Source organism: Daphnia pulex, chromosome 6, assembly GCF_021134715.1.
Source record: "Daphnia pulex isolate KAP4 chromosome 6, ASM2113471v1".
Lineage (NCBI taxonomy): Eukaryota > Metazoa > Arthropoda > Branchiopoda > Diplostraca > Daphniidae > Daphnia > Daphnia pulex.
Genome location: NC_060022.1, coordinates 4,884,381 through 4,904,492, shown reverse-complemented (window position 1 = coordinate 4,904,492; position 20,112 = coordinate 4,884,381). Strand labels below are relative to the sequence as shown.

Sequence of the window (20,112 nt, the reverse complement as noted above, 5' to 3'; positions counted from 1 at the left end):
TATAATATAAATTCAATTACAATTGATTTTTTTCATTCTAGTCTTTTTTTTTCATCGCTTCTCTATTTAAGCCATCTACTGGACAAATGTCTAAACTTTTTAAATTTCCCAGTGAAAGTCATCACACAAAATAACCATAAACTCCGATGTCCCGATGAAGGTTTACAAATTGAAAGAAAGCGGGGATAAGATTCTGACATTTATTACTTTACAATCCAACCATTATTTATTTTATACAACATTGTGCAACCACAGTTTGTTTCAGGGTTGTTTTGCTAAGTTCAAATCCTTTTGATAATAATGTGAATTGTCTACCCAATGTCATAGGGCTCATAGCTATTTTCAAAATAGATAAGCGAATTGGAATACGTGTTTTACATAGATTTATCCAGTTATAACCAATTACTATTTGACAAGAGTTTGATGCAGTCATGCAGGCGTATTGACACAAACCGATAATTTTATCAATCATGGCAACTTGACAAGATAGAAAATACTAAATGCCCAAATGAATCACAAAACCAACAAAGGACCGAAAAAATATATCACCCTTTTATATAATGCGCATTCGATTACAACAACATGAAAACTGTTAAAGTAAAGTACAATCATGGAATAGAAAAGAAGAACAACGAGTTCTATCCAAAATTGATAAAAGTTCTTTCTTGATAGTAACGACAGGCGAGGGCATCAAGACATCAGCTACAAAATCATCAATTCTGAAACGCCAGTCCGTGTCCTGCAATTTGCGGCAGATTCCAGCCACATATCGGGCCACGTCTTGACGTTGAACTGGGGGACCTTTTTCGTCGATGTATTTGAGTAGAGCCACTTTCAGAAAATGCGAATTGGGTGTAGGTTCGTCCTGGATGATGTATTCACTCTGGACAATCAGTTTCAAAAGTTTTAGACAATATTGAAACAGCCAGTGAGATGAATGACTCAGACAGCGGGCCTCCATCGTCGCAGCGCACGGGGGTATTGTCAGGCAATTATGAAGCTGAAATTTTAAAAATATTTTATCAATGCTATGAGAATAATTTTTGCGATAATATTTTGCATTATTATTTACCGGTCGAAAATGTTCAACAGTTTGATCGCGTTGAAACCACTGGGGCAGCGACTCTAGCGGGCGAAGTGGTCGAAATCCACTTTGATTTTCCCATCCGATGAAGTGGAAAACTGGCGTCAAATCGACGCTAATGGCTAAACCGCGAAAAACACTGTTTTTTGACGATTGTTTACCCCGCCAAGTCAATCGAATGTTGAGACAGACCCGTCGCATTTCGGAATCGACAAACTGAAATCCAAGTTCCTCTCCGGCCAACTGTTGGTCCATTTCTTGCATGCATTGAATCAAATAGAGCCGAAATTTTTCAACTTGATCCACGTAATCCTCTCCGACAGACACCAACTTGTTTTGGGTCTCGAAACGGCGGAATACAACAAGGAAATCATATTCATCCGGAAGGAGAATTTTACTGCCATCGACGGAGCTTCCCACGGGCAAAACGTCCAGTTTCCAACCAAAATTGGTATTTTGAGCATCTTTAATCCGAATTTGTTCCATCAATTTCAGGACTATCTGATGAACAGATCTAGCAATTTGCGTAGATTCTTCTACTTCAATAGACATATTCTGACTTTGGGAAGCGTCGTCCTGAATAACGACCGAGTACTGATCGATTATATCCAGTAAAATTTGTGACGATCCGTTCCACTTGGAAATGCGGCTCAAGAAATCTTTTGCTCTTTGTATAATCGCTGCGCTGTGGCTGATGTGGTGGAAAAAGTCAGTAAATAACGACCGACCTGTAAATGTTTGCGTAAGTTGAATCAATGTCATTAATTTCAAATAATACGTGATATTATTACCTCCTCGATACCGGATAAAGGTGTCCACAATGTAAAGTGAGAGGAGACCCCTAAATCGATCCATTTGGTGGACGTAATTCCAAACTGTGTACGGCTCGACATATTCCCGCTTGGCTCTGAATTCACTTTTGCTTTCCAGTAAGGCCAGTTCATTTTCCAGTTCGGGAGTTATAGTCGAAGGATCGCAGTACTGTTCCAGACAAGTGCGGACCGTTTCGCCGTTGATGGTACCCACGTTCCTTTTCAGGTAAGGCAAGAACAAGGTGACGTAGTCCAATTTTCCAAGGATAGCTGCAATATGAACGACGGTGAAACCGTCGGCGTCGACGATGTTAACATCAGCATTAAATCGCTGGATGAGCGATTCCGCCAGTTGGCGCATGTCGGGCTTGTGAACGAGAAAAAATAATGGGGTACGTAATCGTTTGTTTCGGTGATTGACATCAGCGCCGATGTCAACAAGTCGCTTGATAAGTCGCAGCGTGTCGTCCAGTTTGTCAGACTGGGCGCGAAGAACGGCGTAGTGAATCAAGGAATGGCCCATGTAATCCGCCTCAGTGAAGTCCATTCGCCCGCGGAAAATGGAGACTGGAATGCGTCGGACGGGCGGAAGGTGAGGATTTCGTAAAATCCATATGAGAGGCGTCCGTTGGAAGGTATCCGAGATGTCAGCCCTGGCTGGAGTGTTCAACAGCAAGTACCTGATAGCCCAGGGAGATTCGTGAACCAAATGAAGCGGAGTGATTCCCTCGAAATCAATAGTAACATCTGCTCCGGACTCGATTAAAAGTTTCAACAGGCGGATGTACATTTGGCGCCCGCGACGATTGCGTTTGACGTGAGATCCGCAGACGTAGTGCAAGACGGTCCATCCGTCGGGATCTGTGACGTTGACTTGACATCCGACCCGCTGGATCAACAACTGGAAGACGGCTAACAATTTGCGTACGGTGACGTAAATGTTGGACGCCACTTCGTGCAGGAGACACAAACCGGATTCGTCCCGCAATTCGTTGGCGTCGATCCATCGTTTCCTTGTCGCTTGGTTCTCCAACAACAAACTCCATTCGAGCACATCCAAATGAATACTTTTAGCAGCAGTCCAAACAATATCGATCCTTTCCTTGTCGTCCAGATGCCGAGTCCATCGTCTGGCCGCCTCTTCTGGATTCCGGCGCAGCAGTTGCCTGAACTCCAGGTACCAGAGAGGCGGCCTCAATGGATGGTCGTCACTCGCGTCGGCCATGCGTGGAACGAATGTCTCGGCCTCACTCGGCTCAACTCTAAAGTTACAATAAAAATATTATCAAAGTCTAACCGGACTCTAATCTTCGGCTTTCCAAACTGATTACAAAAACTCTGAAGGTCCGCAGTGTACGTGACGACTCTTGACCGAAATGTAAACAATAATTTCGACCATTAATCTATCAAATGACGATACTTGACGTTCAAATTTTTGTTTTACCATATCATGTTGATCATTAACCTTTTTCAATCATTGGGTAAGTTTTTGTATCTGATTTCTATCGACAGATCATTTCTTAATTTAGAAAAATGCATCATCTTGTTGGTTAAGAAATGGTTTCGACCTACGTGGGATTCGATAGCAACGCCTTCTGCTGTGGACTGCTATTTTTCAAGTCGTCATTCGAAATGACGTTCATTGTTATCATAGGATAAACCAACGTCGACTACCTGCAAAGATAAAAAATGCATTCTCAGCTTAAGATAATAAGCTGATGGCGGCAGTATTTGTTGAAAACATTGAGATTTGAAAACACTTGAAAATGTGGGAAATTCCATTTCCTATTAGATATTATTTTCGATGATAGACGAAACAATCAAATTACATGACAAGAAATAATAGTATATAACACACACAATCATCAGGACTTTTTTTTTACCTTCTTCATCATCTTGACTGGGTGAATTCACTTTCTTCTCGGCTCTTCCTATACACAATTATTTATATGTATGAAACACAAGTGGGCCAAGTATCTATAAACAACAAAGGGTGCCTTCAATCTAATTAAAGATAACCGAGGTTTGTTTTTATATGTAGCCGCCAAATAAGATGATATGACAAATAACAAGACTTTTTCCTTCTCTTCACAAAAGGGAGGAGTGTTCGGGGGAAGAAGGGGTTTATCGCAGTTAACAATACCACATCTTATCTCTTTTTTTGGAATAGTTTTAAACATGGGGGGTTGGGCAGCTACGCCGTGGGCCACACACACATTTTCTTATTTTTGTTTCTTTTTCACCTAATTTTTGAATATAATATATATTTTTTGTAATCTTTTTAAGAATAATTATAATAGTATAAGAATGAAAACTTAACAGGGGGGATCCTGCCCGTTTTTTTTTTTTTTTGTTTGTTTGTGTGTGTGTGCACGTGTGTGAATTGTGTGTGTGTGTGTGTAAGAGGAAACTTTTAAAAGGTGGTCACAAATGGAATAGGATTTTTAAAGTGATGATTGAATAATTGTTTTTCCCTAGGGTTAACTGGGCGGATCGGTAGGATCGTCGCCGTCAGTCGCAGGAGTCGATCGAGGTGGATGGTATTTAACGGGAGGAACGGGCGAAGGAGAAGAGGAGGCAGGTGGTTGGATTTTCTCTAAAATGGCGCGGATCAAATCGGAATCGGGTTCCATTTCTCTTTCAAGGTTCGTCAGCGATTCTTGAGTTTGCTTCAAGTAACCGCTCATGGCCGACAGAGTCGACCGCCATTTCGACTCGGTCGATCGATAAAGCGTCTCTTGTTGCCGCAATATCCGCATCCATTCTTCCGGTGATTTCGGCTGGGCTCTAGAAGAAGAAAAGAAAAATGAAAATTTATTTCTTTCAATTTCGGTTGCCAAAGTGACAGAAATGGTTACACTCACGTTAATACACGAAGGTCGGCCATGTTGGCGGCCGAAAGGCAAGATGGCGGATGACGGGCAAGTTCCTCGGCCAATTGTTCCAATGCCCAAATCTTGGAGAAGAGGAACCCGTTGGTGCAGAGCAAAAGAACCAGCGAAACTAAAACGACATAGAAAACAGCGCTGCAACCACCAGGTGGCGTCGATCCTGACGAAGATGGAGTCGGTGAGGAAGAAGAAGAGGAGGCCGCCATTTTACTGTGGCGTACAACCCCTAGACTGCCAGATCCGCCACCAGCGCCAGTTCCCGATTGTTTGACGCTTCTGGACGACCGAGGTGACTCCTTCGATCGTTTCTCCATCAATCCATTGTCAATCATTCCCTCCTTGCGCCTCCTGTTGGCTCTTGAGTGGTGTCTCTTCTTTAACGGACCACCGCTACTCATTGGCCCACCAACGCCCATGGCTCCGCCGGATCCTGTGCCCGACGACGAGGGCAACTCGGCACGTCTTTCGATCCTGACATCTTCGGCGTCTCTCGATGATTGCATTGACAATAAGCTCCGTTTCATTTGGTCAAAATTCTCCTCAAGAGCAGCCCAAGCATTTTTCTCGATAAAAGCTGGAAATTATTTAGAAACATTCGCGTTAAGTCGGTGAATTTATATAATTTGTTATTTTAAATTTTTACTTTTGACGATTCCCCATACGGACTTCTTGTATTTGATTTGCGAGTAAATGACGAGACGCGACTTTCTGTAACCCGATCGCATCAGACACCAATGGCAGCAGACGGCAAACGTTTCGGCGTACGGAATTCCACTGTTTGAGGCTTCCACATCGATCGCGTAAAAATCGCCCGGTCGGCTTACATCCAATAATGTCTAAAATGGCAAAGTCGCAAACGTTTATTAACTTCAAATCTGAATTGTTCCTCGTAAATTTGATTTTTAATTTACCTGACTCTCAACCGCCCGTGTACTTTTGACTCCAATGTTGTTACTCAGCGGAATAGTAAAGGCAACCTTGCGGAATTTCTCCGCTGGATTCGTCTCGCCTTCCTGCCATGGGCTCACATCTAAATCTGTTTGGCCCAAATGCGTTAGTTTTCACATTTCGAAATGACAGATGTCTTGTATTGCTTGATTGAATTTACGTACCTGTGCACTTGCGAGTTGTGGTGATGAAATCAATGTAAAACGTGGAATTGGTGAAGAGAAGAGTAAAGAGCTCGTCGACGCTCATGGGCATGACCATGTTAACCATTTCGCGGCCTTCGTGCAAGACGGGACACTGGACGGCCTCGTCATTCATGTAACGCTCATCTTCCGACTCGGTCGTTTCGCTGTAAGGCGGGGGAACATCGGCATCGCCCGTTCCACCACCTCCGCCAGCTGACGGCATGTTGTCCTTCAAGATGATTCCAGTCGGTCCTCCTCCTCTTTCCGTCACTGCCACTAATCCGCCCACTCCGGCGACGCTGTTACCACCACTGGCACCGCTGCTGATGCCGAGCGACTCTCTCCAATCGGATCCCGTTCCGTCACCCGGCAGCTAATAAAATTCAGACGAAATACAAAAAGGAAACAATGGAAAACTTGTCTTCAGAAAGAAAGAAAAAAGTGGCAAGCTACAAACATTCCCAATTAAGATAAATCGGGCGAAAATTCGAGCACTGAATTTTCAGAGAAAAACTTGGTCAACTTCCAAAGGAAACCAAAAAAAAGAAAAAAAGAATTCAAACTTTTGGTGGCGAAACTGGCGACTCAAAAGGAAAAATAAAAAAGGCAAGGCCGAGAGAGGCTGACGTCATTGCACCGCCGTTCTATTCTAATCTCGACTCTCTTGAAAAACTTTTACTTCTTCTTCTTTTTCTGTGTGTGTGTCCGTTTGGCAAGGACTCATGTACCTGGATTCTTTTTATAAATACTGGCTCTCTGGACGGTGAAAGTGTTGACCCGATCTGAAATCATTGGGATAGGCAGAAACTACAGAAATAAGTCGAGGAGAAAAGAAGAACAACCGGGGCGTGTAATAAATAGAAGCGACCAAAACGAACAAAAAGAAACAATAGCCGTCAGAAAACGGACTAATAGAATTTTTGAAATTGTGCCGTTCAATTGGAAGAAGAAGAAGAAGAATGGACAGAGTCGTAGAAGAGTGCTTCGCCATCCATGGACAAGAGATAAAACAATTCGTCCAAAAGGGTCGCCGCCTTCGTCTAATTCACACCAAACACCACACATCAAACGAATCAATAAACCAATCAACCAAAAAGCCAAAAACATTAAAAATTTCCCCACTGAACAGAAAGTGTCTGAGTGACGGGGATACCTGAATGAGAGGTGGTGGTTCGACTGTCGTCACATGGGAAACGGGATCGTCAACTACAATAACCACGGCGGCCGTACACAAATGATCGTCTTCCGCCATACTTTCGCTGGTAGTACTCTGATTATCCACGTGCTCTTCCGGTTCTTCAGTGTACTCGACGGATATAGGCAACAAGATCTGATGCCGAGACGCTAAGTTCACCTCGTCACCCGTCATCTTTCTCTGAGACTCTCCTCCACGGCACTGGACCCGAAACTCAACGTGTCTCGCTACTATATACTACGCATCGTGAGTGCCAGTGAAATAAATAAAAAAAAAAAGAAACTGGGGGGAAAAGAAAAAAAGAAGGATGTGGCTTACTCACTCCAGTCCACCCGTCCTTGAGCAATCCGATTCTTCTTCTTCGTTCTTTTTTAAAATTCTCATCCCACTGTGTAGACTATTTTCTGTTAAAGTTTCCTTATGTTACCGACATCACCTTTTCCATTATCCGTTTGCATAATTGAGCGAAGGCCGTGAGTCACGACACCCAAGGACAATTCCACTATACACCCGGTAGTTGAGTAGGTGGACCATCAGCAATTCCAATATGATCGACCGATTACAGACGTTTTTCCATTAATTTTGTAATAACAACAACTCGTAACACACGTACGACAGTGGTTTGAATGTCAAATTTTCGTTAGTTAGTGTGCCCTCTGCCTGCCTGCCTGTCTACCCACCCACAACAAGGGTCACGCAGCGCAGTAGTATTTTATTCATTCGGTGCACGCGCACTTAAACAGCTGATCGAAACACGAATCGCTCCAGGAAGCAAAATGACGTCATTATCGGCTTGTTTCCTTTTACGAAAACAAATAAACTGTTCCTCAAAAACGACGAATAAAAAAAAGAGTGATTTAAAAGATGATTGGCAACCAATTGAGTGATAAACAAATTTCATGCTCATCTAAAGAAATAAAAAAAACTGTCTGACACTTTTCCCTATCGCAAGGAAAAAGGAAACGGACGACATTTTTCAAAGATAAGATCGAGGTCGACGGTCGATAACTGGTTTGAAATGGATAACCTTTGATTTCATTAAGAAGAAAGCAGTTTCCAATTAGAACCCCCATCTTTCAATTGATGAAGAGGACCCTCCTTGTCCTTGGTTGATCGTTTTTGGAGCTTTCAACATTCCGTAAGTTATTTTTTTCCTTTTAATTCTTTATCTTTACTGCGTCGCAAAGGGACCAAAAGAGCAGTCCACGCATGCCCTTCCGGCATAACAACAACAACCACCCTCCAACTTCACGCTCAAATGACTCCCAATGAGTCTATGTTGTGTCAATTGCGTTTGTTTTGTTTTTTTCCCGTGCGTGCTGTCTCTCGAGTCTTTTTTTGACCGTTTTTTTTAGGTACTTGGTTGACTGCCATCTAGCGTTAAAATGGTGAAAGTTGTTGCGAACGCCATCTGTTGCAGAGATTATAATCGGATAGACATAGAAGACGATGAAGTGGAAAGAGACGAGAGAAACGGCAGATGGATGCAACGGACGAGACGGACAGACATGCAGAATGAAGTGAGTGAGAATCAGGACCCACCTGAAGGCGTCGACTGTAATGATGGTGCCGATTTCGGATGGCGTTGTGGCTGATGGGCTGGTGGAGGACGTTGCCACTGTCGTCGTCGTTGGACGTCTGGGCTGAATGAAGCGATGGACTGGGCGAGCTGAGCTGCTGCAAAGAAATAGACGGCTGGACTTGGTTGATTTCCGATAGAGGAGAGGCCTCGCCGGCGGAAGCGCTGACTCCGCAGACGATGGACGAAGAAGTTCCGGCCTCGTCGTTGCTGCTGAACCCCAACTCAGTGCCGTAGACAGAATGGACGAACTTCCACAATTCCTGATTGCCTAACGGCTGCAAACGAGTGCGTGCGTGTGTGCGTGAGTGATTTCCGTTGGGTTTTTGTATGAGGTGAAAAAAGAAACACCGACGATGGCCACCGCAAACGAACGAGTGTGAAAAAACCCAAAGAACCGAGACGGAAGCGTCGGAACCAATCAGGGAAAAAATGAAAGAGAGACAGAGAGAATCATCAACAATTGGATAGAAAAAGAAGGAAGTAAAAAAGAACAGATACTCTCGACTATAACCCCCTACGCTAAAGTTTGGTGTGTCTTCTTATCTTATCCCTTCTTCATTTTCACATAGTCATTGGCTTTAGTTTTTTGTTTCAGTTTTTTTTTTCAACTAGACAATTTTTATCTCGGCTCCCATTTCCCTTGCTGCCTGTAGAACTGTCCAGTAGATGGTACTGTTTCTCGATCGGTCGTCAACCCCCCATTCTTTCTTTCTTTTTCTTATACGCTCCTCACGCAGGATGCATCAAAGAATCTAGTCGTCGTGGTGGCCGCCTGCCTCCATGTATAATAGAAAAGTTAAAGGAAATCAATACAAACCTGATCGAGAAGAGCCTGCTGCCAAGTTCTGAAGAGGACAACGTAGGTTTTGTCACGCGCCCCAAAAGAACAGAAAAAATGCTTATCCGCCTCGGTGCAGATCTGGATTGCATTGGGGATCACCAGGGCAGTCTTTTCTTTTGTCAGTGAAGACACTTCTTTCCATCGGAGTTGCACCTTTTTGAACAAAAAAAAATGGAATAGTAAAGATCCGACGCCACAGAATTTGATAAAATCGATAAACAGCAAATTGATTTTTTTTCTTTTCTTTTTACTTAAAAAGAATTTATTTTTATACCAGCGTCTCCCAGCGGAAAATGTTCGCGTAGAAGCAGAGGTAATTCTGCGTCACATAAATGCGACCCTGCAGTAAAATGTCGCGTTGCAGGGCGCATGAATAATCGACAATCAATCGCTCGTCGACCGGCAAATCTTTGAAAATCCTTTTGAAATCCTCGCAACGGGAGCGGTACGTCGGATTCAACATTTGGTACCAGGCAGACTTTTTCCTTCCGCCACTACGACCCTGCTGGCGAATTAATAAGCAAAAATCAATTGTAATTCAATCAAGGTTATTAAAAAAAAAAGTAAAATTTAAAATGTGAAATACCTTGCTACCGTTAATACTTTCCGGACCACTGGGCGTATTTCTCGGCAAATGTTCAAAGGATCGCATCGATCCAGCGCTTCCAGATTCACCCCCTTCGACGGAAATCTGATCCAGCGAAACATCACCTCCACTACTAATACCAACTCCTATTACTCCAGCAGCAGCGGCAATGGCCGCACTACTGGAGGCTTTCTCAAGACTAGCTTCTCTACTAGAAGATTCATCGTTCCGTCGGGTAGGCGACGGGCTGGATGGACTACGGGACCTGGACGGTCTCTGATGACCGCCGGGGATCGGCGACGGGGAAGAAACTAAAGGATTCATTTCATGGTCCGCCATGGAGCCATTGCAACAGCCGGTGCTGTTGCTGCTGTTCAGGGGGGACGAGGATGAAAAAGCCGGGGCCAATGGTGATGGTCCAATCGCTTCCGTCGTCTCCGATGACGAGGAATTGTTGTTGGATGACGACGACGATGATAATGAAGACGGTGTTGTTGCTGTTCCTTCCACTGTCGCACCGGCCAAGTTTGGTGAAGAAGAGAGCAAAGAGTTGGAGAGGCCGGACGTGGCCGTTGTGGTCGTCGATAAATTTCCCGACGTCGACGTCGTGGCCGTAAACAGACAAGGGTAGGAAAGTGCGGGAGCCAATCGTTCCGGCGATGTGAGATGAGAAGATCCTCCACCATGGTCCAATCCGGTTGTCGCCATGTTTCCATTCGGAATTTCAGCCGAATCCCCTTTAATTTATAAGAAAAAAACCACAACTTAATTTGAATTCTTTCATAAACAGAATGAATAAATTACAAACCTTCGGATCTGCAGATGATTGGGGGCAGAGTTTCGCTCCGACGGATACGATTCCGTATAGGCGACGTTTGTTCTTCGCTGCTTTCTAGACTGCCATCAACGAACGGATAAAAATAATTGCCAATGATAAAAAACAATGTTAAAAATGTTCCATCTGAAGACGGAACAACGTCGACAACAACATCATTTGTCAAGGCCACAACTTGTCCTGCTAGTTTCTGTCATACTTCCTACACCTTTTCTTTGGTCGTTTCCTGGTTTCAAATCGATAAGGACGCCCTACACACACAGACACGCGCAAATCTGTCGATACTTATAACTCCTAAGACTTCTTCAGCTCTTTTTAAAAAGTCTAAGGTACAACACACCAACGTGAATTGTTGCCATATCAGTCCTTCCTTACCTTGGAATAAAAAAAACGATGAAATTATTTGATCACACGTTGCTCACACATAATATCCGCTCCTGATTTCATTGGCTACTGCGCAAAAGTTCCGCAATCAATCGAATGACTGCGGCTTTCTGACGACTTTTTTCTTCCGTTGCAGCAGCAACTGAAGAACACCGGACCAGCTTAACTGACACGTAGCAATCAATGCGGATGAGCTGAGCAGAGGAAAAAGAGCTAAGGCTACATGGGGACGCACAGATCAATAAACAGTCGTGAGCAACATTTCCACCGATTGGCAAACGTGTATAATATAACGGCCCAAAAGGCGCACGCGCCGTATTTAAGTTTGTATATCCTCAGCTGTTTACCAGCAGATGGCAGTGACTAGTGATGCAAAACAATGTGTTTCTTTTCTTTTCTTATCCTGTGTGTGTTTACCCATTGTCATTAACATTGTAATGCTTGACGATTAAGTAAATGTTTTGCAATTTACCTAAGAGGTTCGGGGGAGATGCTGTCAAAGCTGGAATCTGCTGTTGAAGAATGTCCCAGAGACTTGCTGGAGCTCTGTCGAGAAATCACCACACCAGACTGAACATTATTGATGCTGCTATTGAAATCACTAGGCTCAGACATCTGTTTTAAGAGTCTGACCACTCCAGCGGGAGACTCTTCATTGTCCAAGTTGAGACTCTTTTCAAGAGACATGTTTTTTTTTGTTTGTTTTTTTTTTAATTTATCACAAAAGGGGATAGATGAAAACGGCGCGATTAATACTGAAGCGTGACTGTTCAGCAAGGTATTGAGACTTAGTAATACAGCTGAGATTGTGCAAGGTTAAGTGGAAAATCCCTTATTTCACGTCACTCAATTAGAACGGAGAAATCACAAAAACAATAAGAATTACATAGAGATGAGATTCATGGCGATGATGAGTTTAGGGAAGGGGACAACAAAATCACAGTTGAGAACGACTGAACGACACGTCAAAATCCGGCCATATTCCTTTCTTCCTTCTGCTGGAAAAAAGGGGGAAGGGGGGAAAAAAAGTAAAAACATTCAGGTAATCGATTGCTTTTTTAAATCGATCGGTAAGGTCAATATCGAAAAGAAAAATATAAAACCTTACAGATTTCAGTAAAAATAATCAGTGTCTTTTAGTTGATTTACCAAAAGTTACTGAAAGATATCGAGCTCTTTACACGTTTCAGTGAAACAACCATTTTTGCCATATAGGCTAGCTACTAAGTGTTAATGCCATCTAGCGACTTGCGTATTCCAGAGTTTCTATAAAATTTTCCGCAAGTCTTCTGCTTCGGAATTTGACAGTTCACTGACAATCTGACATTGACAGTTCACACTTCGCACTTTTACGCTGAGGTCAAATTCTCCATCTGAACTATGTCAGGAAACCGAGTCGCTGTGGTAATTTCTCTTCGTTTGTGCCACATGTCGCACACATATTTTAAACATACATTCACACAATCTTGTCTTTATTTCAAACAATTTTAGGTAACTGGATCTAATCAGGGTATAGGATTTGCCACAGTAAAGGAACTATGTGCCAAATTTGAAGGTTCAGTATATCTCACTGCCCGAAATGAAGAACGTGGACTGGCGGCTGTTGAAGAACTGAAGAAGTTGGGGCTACAGCCAAAGTTTCATCAACTGGACATCAATGATGAATCCAGTGTGCTAAAACTTCGAGATCACTTAAAAGACACTTATGGAGGGTTGGATGTTCTTGTGAACAATGCTGCAATTTTACTTCCATTCAAGGAAGGATTGCCTGATGAAGTCTTTGCTGAACATGCAAAAACAACCATGCAAACCAATTATTTTGACACTCAACGTGTTTGCAAAATTTTGTTTCCTATCCTTAAGCCTCATGCAAGGGTGGTGAACCTTTCTAGTATGTTGGGTCATCTGACACAAATCACAGGAGAAGATTCAGTTGCTATGGGTTATGAGTTGAAAGCTAAGCTGTCTTCACCAGATTTGACCTACGAAGAACTTGATGGTCTGATGAAGAATTTTGTTGAGTAAGTTATTTCAGCTTAGAAGTCTACAGTGAATTAAATTTTGATAAAAAAGTTCTTTATTAACAGTTCAGCTCAAAAAGGGGAACATGCCAAGTATGGCTGGCCTGCAACTGGCTACTACACGACCTACATCGTATCAAAAATCGGTGTAAGCGCAATGACCCGCATCCAACACAGAGACTTTGAACGCGATTCACGCGAAGACATCATCATCAACCACGTTCACCCCGGTTATGTTAACACTCAAATGTCAGAATATAGAGGAGTCCTCACCATTGAAAAAGGTAACACAATTTCTATTAATAAATTATTAAGTGCATTACTGATCTGTGGTATGTTGTTGTGTATAGGTGCCGTTGCTCCATCGTGGTTGGCCCTGTTGCCTCCTAATGTGCAAGAACCTAAAGGACTATTTGTTTGGTGCGATAAGACTATTGTTGATTGGGTGAAAGGACCAATGCCACCTCTTGACTAATGTCTGCTGTCCGTTGATCGGTAATATGGATTTAGAATCATCCCAGCTAATTAGTTGATTTATATTTTGAATACAATATATTTGGTTGTTGAAAGGGATATTTTGGTCATTGTCAACGCTTCTTCGCTATTCTTTACTTTCTCATTTTGGTCACATTAATGAGAAAATCATAATGCTGAAGGTAGTAACGCCACATCCCATCAGTACTACACTTATGAGACATGTTGAGGATTACAGTCAAGTTATATGATAGCTGTGTAATGGTAGAAAAATATGACGTTCAAATTAAAATTCGACGGAATGATGGAAAAGGATCCGAAATGTATAATATCAATTTAGAAAATGATCTTGAAACTGTACAGCAGAACTATGAGGTAAGCTAGTTTGAATCACTTTGGCTCTGGCTAGAGTGTGGATGTAATTGTTCAATGGTTTGGGAGAGATGCTCCAAAGCAGATACGAGTTCATTCATGTTGTCTGACGTCTGCTGGGCGTTGACATCGTGCTGCGCTCCAAGTTCGAAGTGTAATCTCGCCAATTTCTCCTGCTGGTCTCTAATAGCTTCCATTTGATCAGTACTGCAGTGACGACCTACAAATTCCGAAAGTTTGATTATTATAATCACGCCATAAAAATTGAAGACTTTGAAACTTGCCGAATGCTTGGAGTTTCCCAGAATGAAAATCGTTGACTAGTTGAATCAGCGCCGTCTCCATGGACCTCATATCAGCCACATCTGTGAGGAATGAGTGGGAACTGTGCGAACTTTCTGGGTACAACTCCTTAGCTGACAATTTACAACAAACAAGCCAACAAAGAAGCAAGGGAAAACAGGCACATAACATGGAGAAAAGGACATGTGTAAATCATAATGAGGCATGCAACTGACTACAGGAGATCTGGTAGTGCTAATCTATTTAAAAAAAGTCATGCCACCAAGAGAAGAAAATAAAATATGCTAGGCTAAATGATGTCATACCCTTCCTGGGAGGCTTGGGGTGAAATATCTTAGTTCTTTTGGCTTCCCGATTCCAAGGTGTTTCTGAGGAAGAATTCTCTGTCAACGTCCCATCTGAAGAAGCACCCCTGTGATTGTGACTGGAAGACGTACGAGAAGAACAATCAATCTGAATTTTCACTTCAGGAATCGGATGTGGGCTTTTCCTTGTCCGTTCTTTACTGTTATGATGGCTATGAGTGTTGGGTGTATGGGATTCCTCCATGATCCTTGCTTAACGATGAAAACCAATATGGATCCTAAAAATAAATAGTTAAAAAGAAAACTACATTGTTAAACTATGAATCCAATCAAATAAACGACTTCAAAGAAACCTGTTGATTGATAACTTCTTGTTTCCAGTCAGCAGTTGTAGAAAGTGAAATCTGAAATGTCATAGGTAGGCCATGTTTGTTACTGTTTTTATTTTTGAGTCAATCTCGACTGAAGCCTCTTCTCACTCGAGGTACGGCCATACTCGACGGACGACGGCGCACGTAAATTTTGTTATTTTTCAGTCACGAAAACGATGCAAAGGGAAGGTTTAAAAAAAGATTGTTGAAAGAAGAGACTAAAATATAATGTGTAGAAAAATTATTATACATGGGTTCGTTATCATCATCAACTTAAAAAGGAGAACAGACTTTGGTGAAGAGCAGAGCTTGAGGGCGTAAGTTCTTGTTAGCGTGTCTGAGAGCTTATTATTATTGTTGTGCCCTGTCAATTTGAACGGACCAAGGGGAAACTTGTTTACATAAACTCGGGCTAGATGATAACAAGCTGTGGATAACATGATAGCTGGCTTGGCTGTCTCTGTGTGCGGGCGCTGGCGAAGAGGAAAATGAACATGACCCTCGAGAGATGACCTTTCGGCACATTCATGGGAGCATTCGTTTATGCTGTCATTTTTATTTTCTTACTAGTCCTTCATCACGTTAGCATTAATAATTTCTTTTTTTTTACTGTATAGTTTTCCTAGGGGTAAATCAGCCCAAAAAGCAAACGTTGAGTCATATTACCCGCAGGTGTTGAGTAAACTAATTTATTTTTCAAGTGTTGGCTTAACAGTGTTTCACTGGTTCTTGTAAAATTAAATTTTATTTGAAAACTACGCACCAATCGTTCCTCCGGGTACATGTTACAATCGTTGAATTTCCTAACAGTACCCAAGCGTCGTAATACGAGTAACAATGTCGACGAGTCCTTTCAAGATAGCGAATTGTTGCCTTTTCACCGAAACGTTATTTCAATTTTGAATCATTGATTCAAACAATTTTAGTGGGTTGCTCTAAGCCTGCCGGCATCCACAGCAGGATCTTGTAGCGCACTGCATAATAAATAATTATTCGGGGAATGGGAAGAGGATTTCGCTATTCACCTGTAAAAATTGCACTACTCATACGTTGTTCTGCTCGGAAGTGACAGTAAAATAATTGGACGATCCATAAATAGATAATTAGGATGGCACACGGGTAAAGTGCTGACGTAGCAGTCGAGAGGGGCGTGTCCTGCGAAGCCAATAAGAGTCAATTAATATTTATTCCTATTTTGTGTAGGCATAGTCCTCCGAAATAGTTAACAGTTAAAATTAATTGGCGTCCCCATTTCAAACTAAAAACCGAGAACTACTCGACTGGCATCCTTGCCATTACACTCGCCATGACTACGCTGATTGGCCAAAAGGATATTTTTTTTAAAATCAATTTGTTGAGTCTAAATGTCAGACATAAATTTGATATTGTTTCGAATTTGTAAATCACCGTCGTTACCGGTCGTCGTCTTGAAGAGTTGCGCAAGCTCTTGTTGGCCAGCAGAGCGCCATTAATTCTAAATGAATTATAGATTCCAGGTATTTTTCAATGAACTTTTGCACGCATGCGATTCACGGATATCCCCGTAATGAAATCAACGCTTCATTCACCAAACTAAGCAGTTAACTTATTAACGAGCCAAATTCATTTGAGTCGTGATCTCTGGTGACGTTGATTACTCGGAATACCTTGACATCAGATGAGGAGGGAAATAGTTTTGTAATTGAAACTGAGCAATCGAAAGAAACGGGGACGCTGGAATTCTCCGACGACGTCATTCCATCGATTGGGCGAAACGGTCAGCAAAACAATTGGGAATGTAAACGGGAATTGATCTGAATTGATAGCGCAACCCAAAAGAATGGCAGGGGGGCGATATATCCTGTACATGGATGAACGATCCAGCAATTCATCAAGAGTTTCAAGCGCGCATACATACTCTTTTGTCGTTCACGTTCTGTGAAACGAGAAAATAAAAGGAGGGGAAAAAATAAAAAAAAAAAAAAAAACCGCCGACATTATCATAAATATGAGATGACGCAAGGGTTGATGGGAAGATGAAAAACCCAGTGCGGCTTTTCATCATCATCACGCTGACTGAATAACTCATCAGCGAGTCGTTCCCTATTGTAACTTTTTGATTCTTTTTTTTTTTATTTTTTCCCCCTCTCTTTCTCCCTCATCTGACATGCAAATTTCACTCGACGAAACCCCCAAACAAATTTGGACGCTCGTGTATGTAAAGGCTTAAACGCCTGAGATGAGATGGGTGGCCACAATACATGGAAACGTAAACGATATCAAAAGAAAAGAAAGCTCAATAACGACACGCGGTTGTGTATATTACTATGTGTAGGGGAAGACTTGATGAAAGACTCTGAACAATTTTTTGGCGAGTCAAGTCACACGGACGGCCACAACCAACAAATTGATCGAATGCTTTCCCCCAGCGGCTTGTACGTACAGAGTCCCTCGTTTATCTTCTCGAGCTGTCCCTATATTCTCTACAAAAACGTACACATCTAACCGTCAATTCATTTTACCGTGTTCATGTCTCCGTGCAAGTCTATAGACCCGCCGCCGTTACTTTCTACATATCTATTCTCCGGCGAATATAACATTGAATTAACCTCTTTTTTCCATCCTTTTGGCTGCCATTTTTTTTTCTCTGTCCTATCGCGTCCCTGCGGGAATTTAATCTTTTATACACGAGAGAAGCCAGCAGCAGCAGCAGCAGCAGCCAAAGCGAAAACGTAAACCGCGTCTATACAGTGTGTACAAGGGGGCCGCCGCCGCCGCATCCGAAAAGCCGCACATAGCACATGTATATAGAGTCCCGCTAGACAAAGTTCTCGTGATAAATAGATCCTAAGTCGACAAGATGGACGTGTACATACGTGTGGCGTGGCCTTGTGTCGGGAAAAAAGAGGAAAAAGAATAGGCGAGAAGTCGACATCTCCCGGGGATTATATAGCGCAGACGGGATAGAAAAATAAAGGAACCAAAAATTACATGTATACATTCATTTTTAATTCTTCTAGGTATATATGTGTATGCACATAAACTTCTGGGTGTCTTGTGTTTTTCCCTTTTTCTCTAGCTTTCTTTTTTTGGCTTCTATCTGTATGTGGCCGTCTAACGGATTATTCCCGACTATGCGTCACGTTGTCCACGGCGGATTGGTGCAGTATTCACGCTCTTGGCTGCTGCTCTTGACCGTGTGTACTGTGCACACACACATTATTATCCTTTGATCTTGTATCCTTTTGGTCCTTAATATGAATGTTTCGTGCCCAATTCCGTTCAAAGACGACACTGGCCATCAGAGCGAGATGCTAAATATCGCAGATGCACATAATAGTTTAGCGCTGCTGCAGCTTCTCGTCTGCGAGATTAACTCTAACGTCACGATGAAAAGCTGCCGAAAGAGACAAGAGCATTTCGTGACCGTTTTCCCGGTACATACGGAATTTATACTTTGGTTGGGGGTTATATTTGTGTCGTCGTCCCCTTTTATTTGGCAGAGCGGGAAAAGTTGCCGCCGACGCCGACGCTTGTTGGCCCGATGATACCGAACCATTAAGAATCGGATTCCCTGATGACTTGTGTGTGTGTGTGCGCGCAATGTACATTTATACATGAACCGTATAAGAGAGACGAGCGGAGGAGTAGGAGGGGAAATAACACGTAGGCATCCGGATGGAGTAGCAGCTCACACAAATCGAATCCGTCACGCCATCATGGCTCTCTCTCTCTTTCTCTCTCTCACTCTCGGGAGAGAGAAAAATAAAAATAAAAAAAAGGGAAATGTACATTACACACGCCAAGGCAAAAGAAGAAGATGCTGGGCGACATTGACTTGACCTTTTAAGAGCGAAAGTTAACGAGAAGAAGAAGAATATTCGGAAAAATACAAAATAAAAAGTCTTGTGTGGCAATTTGCAACAAGAATGAATAATAGGCGCGTCGTGCCGTCGACTATAATACGCGAGCGCGTTCGGGAGGGAATAATAATAAAGGAAAAAGAAGCGGGAGGGCCAGTCGACTGATAAAAGCGACTGCACACAACACAACAGCACCAGCCGCGCAACATATCTACTTATACAAAAGAGCTGGAAAGAAAGAGAGAGAGAATGATATGCGCCGCACACTCTCTTCAGCAGCAGCAGCAGTACCAAAAGGGATCCCCCCCCCCATCATCATCCGAGCAGGATCGACACCATTCAAACTTTCTTCTTCTTCTTCTTCTTGTTCACCAGCGTTTTATTATTCCGAGAGGAGGAGGTTTATTCCCTTTGTTGTCGCGGATGTTTTTTACGACGTAGGCGTAAACGCACATAAATAATGATAGAACATTATAGATATAGACCGTGAGCGCTTCGCTATATATATGTGTGTATGCGGTTCAGACTTCTTTCTTTTGTGTGTGCGTCTGCCTTGTTGTCGGAGCACATCTCGAGGGCTCTGCAGTGGTCGGACACAAAGTCGACTAGGAAAAAGGAAAAAATCCCGCTGAGGCCGTCAGCATATAATAGTCGTGTGTGTTATATAAGTACACAAAAAAGCACTTGAGCGGTGTTGAAAAAGTTTTTTAGTGTTTGACGCGTCCTAGTCCATCCGATTGGGAAATTTCTCGGATGAGGGAGGAGGCAACCGCTTTTGGATTTCGTGTTTTATTTCTTTAAAAAAAGGAAAGAAAGAAGAAGATAGTTATCAAACACAGTTGCAGGGCTAATCAGTCGACTCTGCGTTTGTGCGCGAGAGAAAAGGAAGACAAACTTGAGGGGAAATTCGATGAATAGTCGAAGAGAAAGAAAGACATCAATAGAAAAATCTGGGGAAAGAAAAAGAGCGACACCGTCGTCGTTTGCGCTTGTTTCCAACTTCAAAGTCGAATGAACAAGGAGCTCCTGAAAGAAGAAAAAAGTACTCGACTATACACTGGCTCCTGGCTCCTACTTGAAA

General features: G+C 42.7%; 5 protein-coding genes and 1 long non-coding RNA gene across 13 annotated transcripts; 2 read left to right on the top strand and 4 right to left on the bottom strand.

The window, feature by feature from the left end:
• Positions 1–186: 186 nt before the first annotated feature.
• On the bottom strand, positions 187–3,916 carry LOC124196007. Its single transcript, XM_046590762.1, has 5 exons — positions 3,780–3,916; positions 3,469–3,570; positions 1,876–3,158; positions 1,073–1,812; positions 187–1,000 (listed from the first exon to the last, which is right to left on the bottom strand). The coding sequence occupies exons 2-5, from the start codon at positions 3,546–3,548 to the stop codon at positions 593–595; spliced, it is 2,511 nt and encodes an 836-aa protein (XP_046446718.1). The 5' UTR covers positions 3,549–3,570; positions 3,780–3,916; the 3' UTR covers positions 187–592.
• Positions 3,673–12,346, bottom strand: LOC124196006 (protein Aster-B-like). Of its 5 annotated transcripts, none has more exons than XM_046590756.1 (11): positions 11,816–12,346; positions 10,933–11,021; positions 10,125–10,861; positions 9,813–10,043; positions 9,515–9,691; positions 8,658–8,972; positions 5,900–6,293; positions 5,699–5,823; positions 5,431–5,623; positions 4,761–5,361; positions 3,673–4,683 (listed from the first exon to the last, which is right to left on the bottom strand). In XM_046590756.1, the coding sequence occupies exons 1-11, from the start codon at positions 12,028–12,030 to the stop codon at positions 4,377–4,379; spliced, it is 3,384 nt and encodes a 1,127-aa protein (XP_046446712.1). In that variant the 5' UTR covers positions 12,031–12,346; the 3' UTR covers positions 3,673–4,376. The 5 variants fall into 5 exon arrangements, with proteins under 5 accessions (XP_046446712.1, XP_046446713.1, XP_046446717.1 ...); XM_046590757.1 differs by having other exon boundaries at positions 9,813–10,040; XM_046590761.1 differs by lacking the exon at positions 11,816–12,346 and adding an exon at positions 11,335–11,715.
• Positions 6,750–7,362, bottom strand: LOC124196011. The gene is made up of 2 exons (XM_046590768.1): positions 7,074–7,362; positions 6,750–6,960 (listed from the first exon to the last, which is right to left on the bottom strand). The coding sequence occupies exons 1-2, from the start codon at positions 7,287–7,289 to the stop codon at positions 6,856–6,858; spliced, it is 321 nt and encodes a 106-aa protein (XP_046446724.1). The 5' UTR covers positions 7,290–7,362; the 3' UTR covers positions 6,750–6,855.
• On the top strand, positions 8,966–10,012 carry LOC124196013. The gene is made up of 2 exons (XR_006875529.1): positions 8,966–9,226; positions 9,435–10,012. It is a non-coding gene; the product is annotated as an uncharacterized LOC124196013 (long non-coding RNA).
• A 246-nt stretch (positions 12,347–12,592) lies between the features above and the next one.
• Positions 12,593–13,937, top strand: LOC124196008 (carbonyl reductase [NADPH] 1-like). The gene is made up of 4 exons (XM_046590763.1): positions 12,593–12,747; positions 12,835–13,364; positions 13,431–13,648; positions 13,715–13,937. The coding sequence occupies exons 1-4, from the start codon at positions 12,724–12,726 to the stop codon at positions 13,837–13,839; spliced, it is 897 nt and encodes a 298-aa protein (XP_046446719.1). The 5' UTR covers positions 12,593–12,723; the 3' UTR covers positions 13,840–13,937.
• Positions 13,938–14,140: 203 nt separating this feature from the next.
• On the bottom strand, positions 14,141–15,298 carry LOC124196009 (coiled-coil domain-containing protein 28A-like). 4 transcript variants are annotated; one of them, XM_046590764.1, is made up of 4 exons: positions 15,172–15,298; positions 14,819–15,096; positions 14,495–14,626; positions 14,141–14,430 (listed from the first exon to the last, which is right to left on the bottom strand). In XM_046590764.1, exons 2-4 carry the CDS (start codon positions 15,060–15,062, stop codon positions 14,219–14,221), a joined length of 588 nt encoding a protein of 195 aa, XP_046446720.1. In that variant the 5' UTR covers positions 15,063–15,096; positions 15,172–15,298; the 3' UTR covers positions 14,141–14,218. The 4 variants fall into 4 exon arrangements, with proteins under 4 accessions (XP_046446720.1, XP_046446722.1, XP_046446721.1 ...); XM_046590766.1 differs by having other exon boundaries at positions 14,495–14,575; positions 15,172–15,297; XM_046590765.1 differs by having other exon boundaries at positions 15,161–15,256.
• Positions 15,299–20,112: the final 4,814 nt, after the last annotated feature.

Bases quoted from the DNA above. Each gene is read 5' to 3' on its own strand.
- LOC124196008 (XM_046590763.1), top strand. From the start codon at position 12,724: ATGTCAGGAAACCGAGTCGCTGTG. The intron at 12,748-12,834 runs GTAATTTCTCTT...AAACAATTTTAG, and splicing joins CAGGAAACCGAGTCGCTGTG to GTAACTGGATCTAATCAGGG. The intron at 13,649-13,714 runs GTAACACAATTT...TGTTGTGTATAG, and splicing joins AGTCCTCACCATTGAAAAAG to GTGCCGTTGCTCCATCGTGG.
- LOC124196011 (XM_046590768.1), bottom strand. From the start codon at position 7,289: ATGACGGGTGACGAGGTGAACTTAGCGTCTCGGCATCAGATCTTGTTG. The intron at 6,961-7,073 runs GTATCCCCGTCA...GGTGTGAATTAG, and splicing joins AACCACCACCTCTCATTCAG to ACGAAGGCGGCGACCCTTTT.
- LOC124196006 (XM_046590756.1), bottom strand. From the start codon at position 12,030: ATGTCTCTTGAAAAGAGTCTCAACTTGGACAATGAAGAGTCTCCCGCT. The intron at 8,973-9,514 runs GTTTGTATTGAT...ACTCGTTTGCAG, and splicing joins AGCAGGCTCTTCTCGATCAG to CCGTTAGGCAATCAGGAATT. The intron at 5,362-5,430 runs GTAAAAATTTAA...AATAATTTCCAG, and splicing joins CGTATGGGGAATCGTCAAAA to CTTTTATCGAGAAAAATGCT.
- LOC124196007 (XM_046590762.1), bottom strand. From the start codon at position 3,548: ATGATAACAATGAACGTCATTTCGAATGACGACTTGAAAAATAGCAGT. The intron at 3,159-3,468 runs GTAGGTCGAAAC...TTGTAACTTTAG, and splicing joins GCGTTGCTATCGAATCCCAC to AGTTGAGCCGAGTGAGGCCG. The intron at 1,813-1,875 runs GTAATAATATCA...AAACATTTACAG, and splicing joins CTTTATCCGGTATCGAGGAG to GTCGGTCGTTATTTACTGAC.
- LOC124196009 (XM_046590764.1), bottom strand. From the start codon at position 15,062: ATGGAGGAATCCCATACACCCAACACTCATAGCCATCATAACAGTAAA. The intron at 14,627-14,818 runs GTATGACATCAT...GTAAATTGTCAG, and splicing joins CCCCAAGCCTCCCAGGAAGG to CTAAGGAGTTGTACCCAGAA. The intron at 14,431-14,494 runs GCAAGTTTCAAA...CGGAATTTGTAG, and splicing joins TGGGAAACTCCAAGCATTCG to GTCGTCACTGCAGTACTGAT.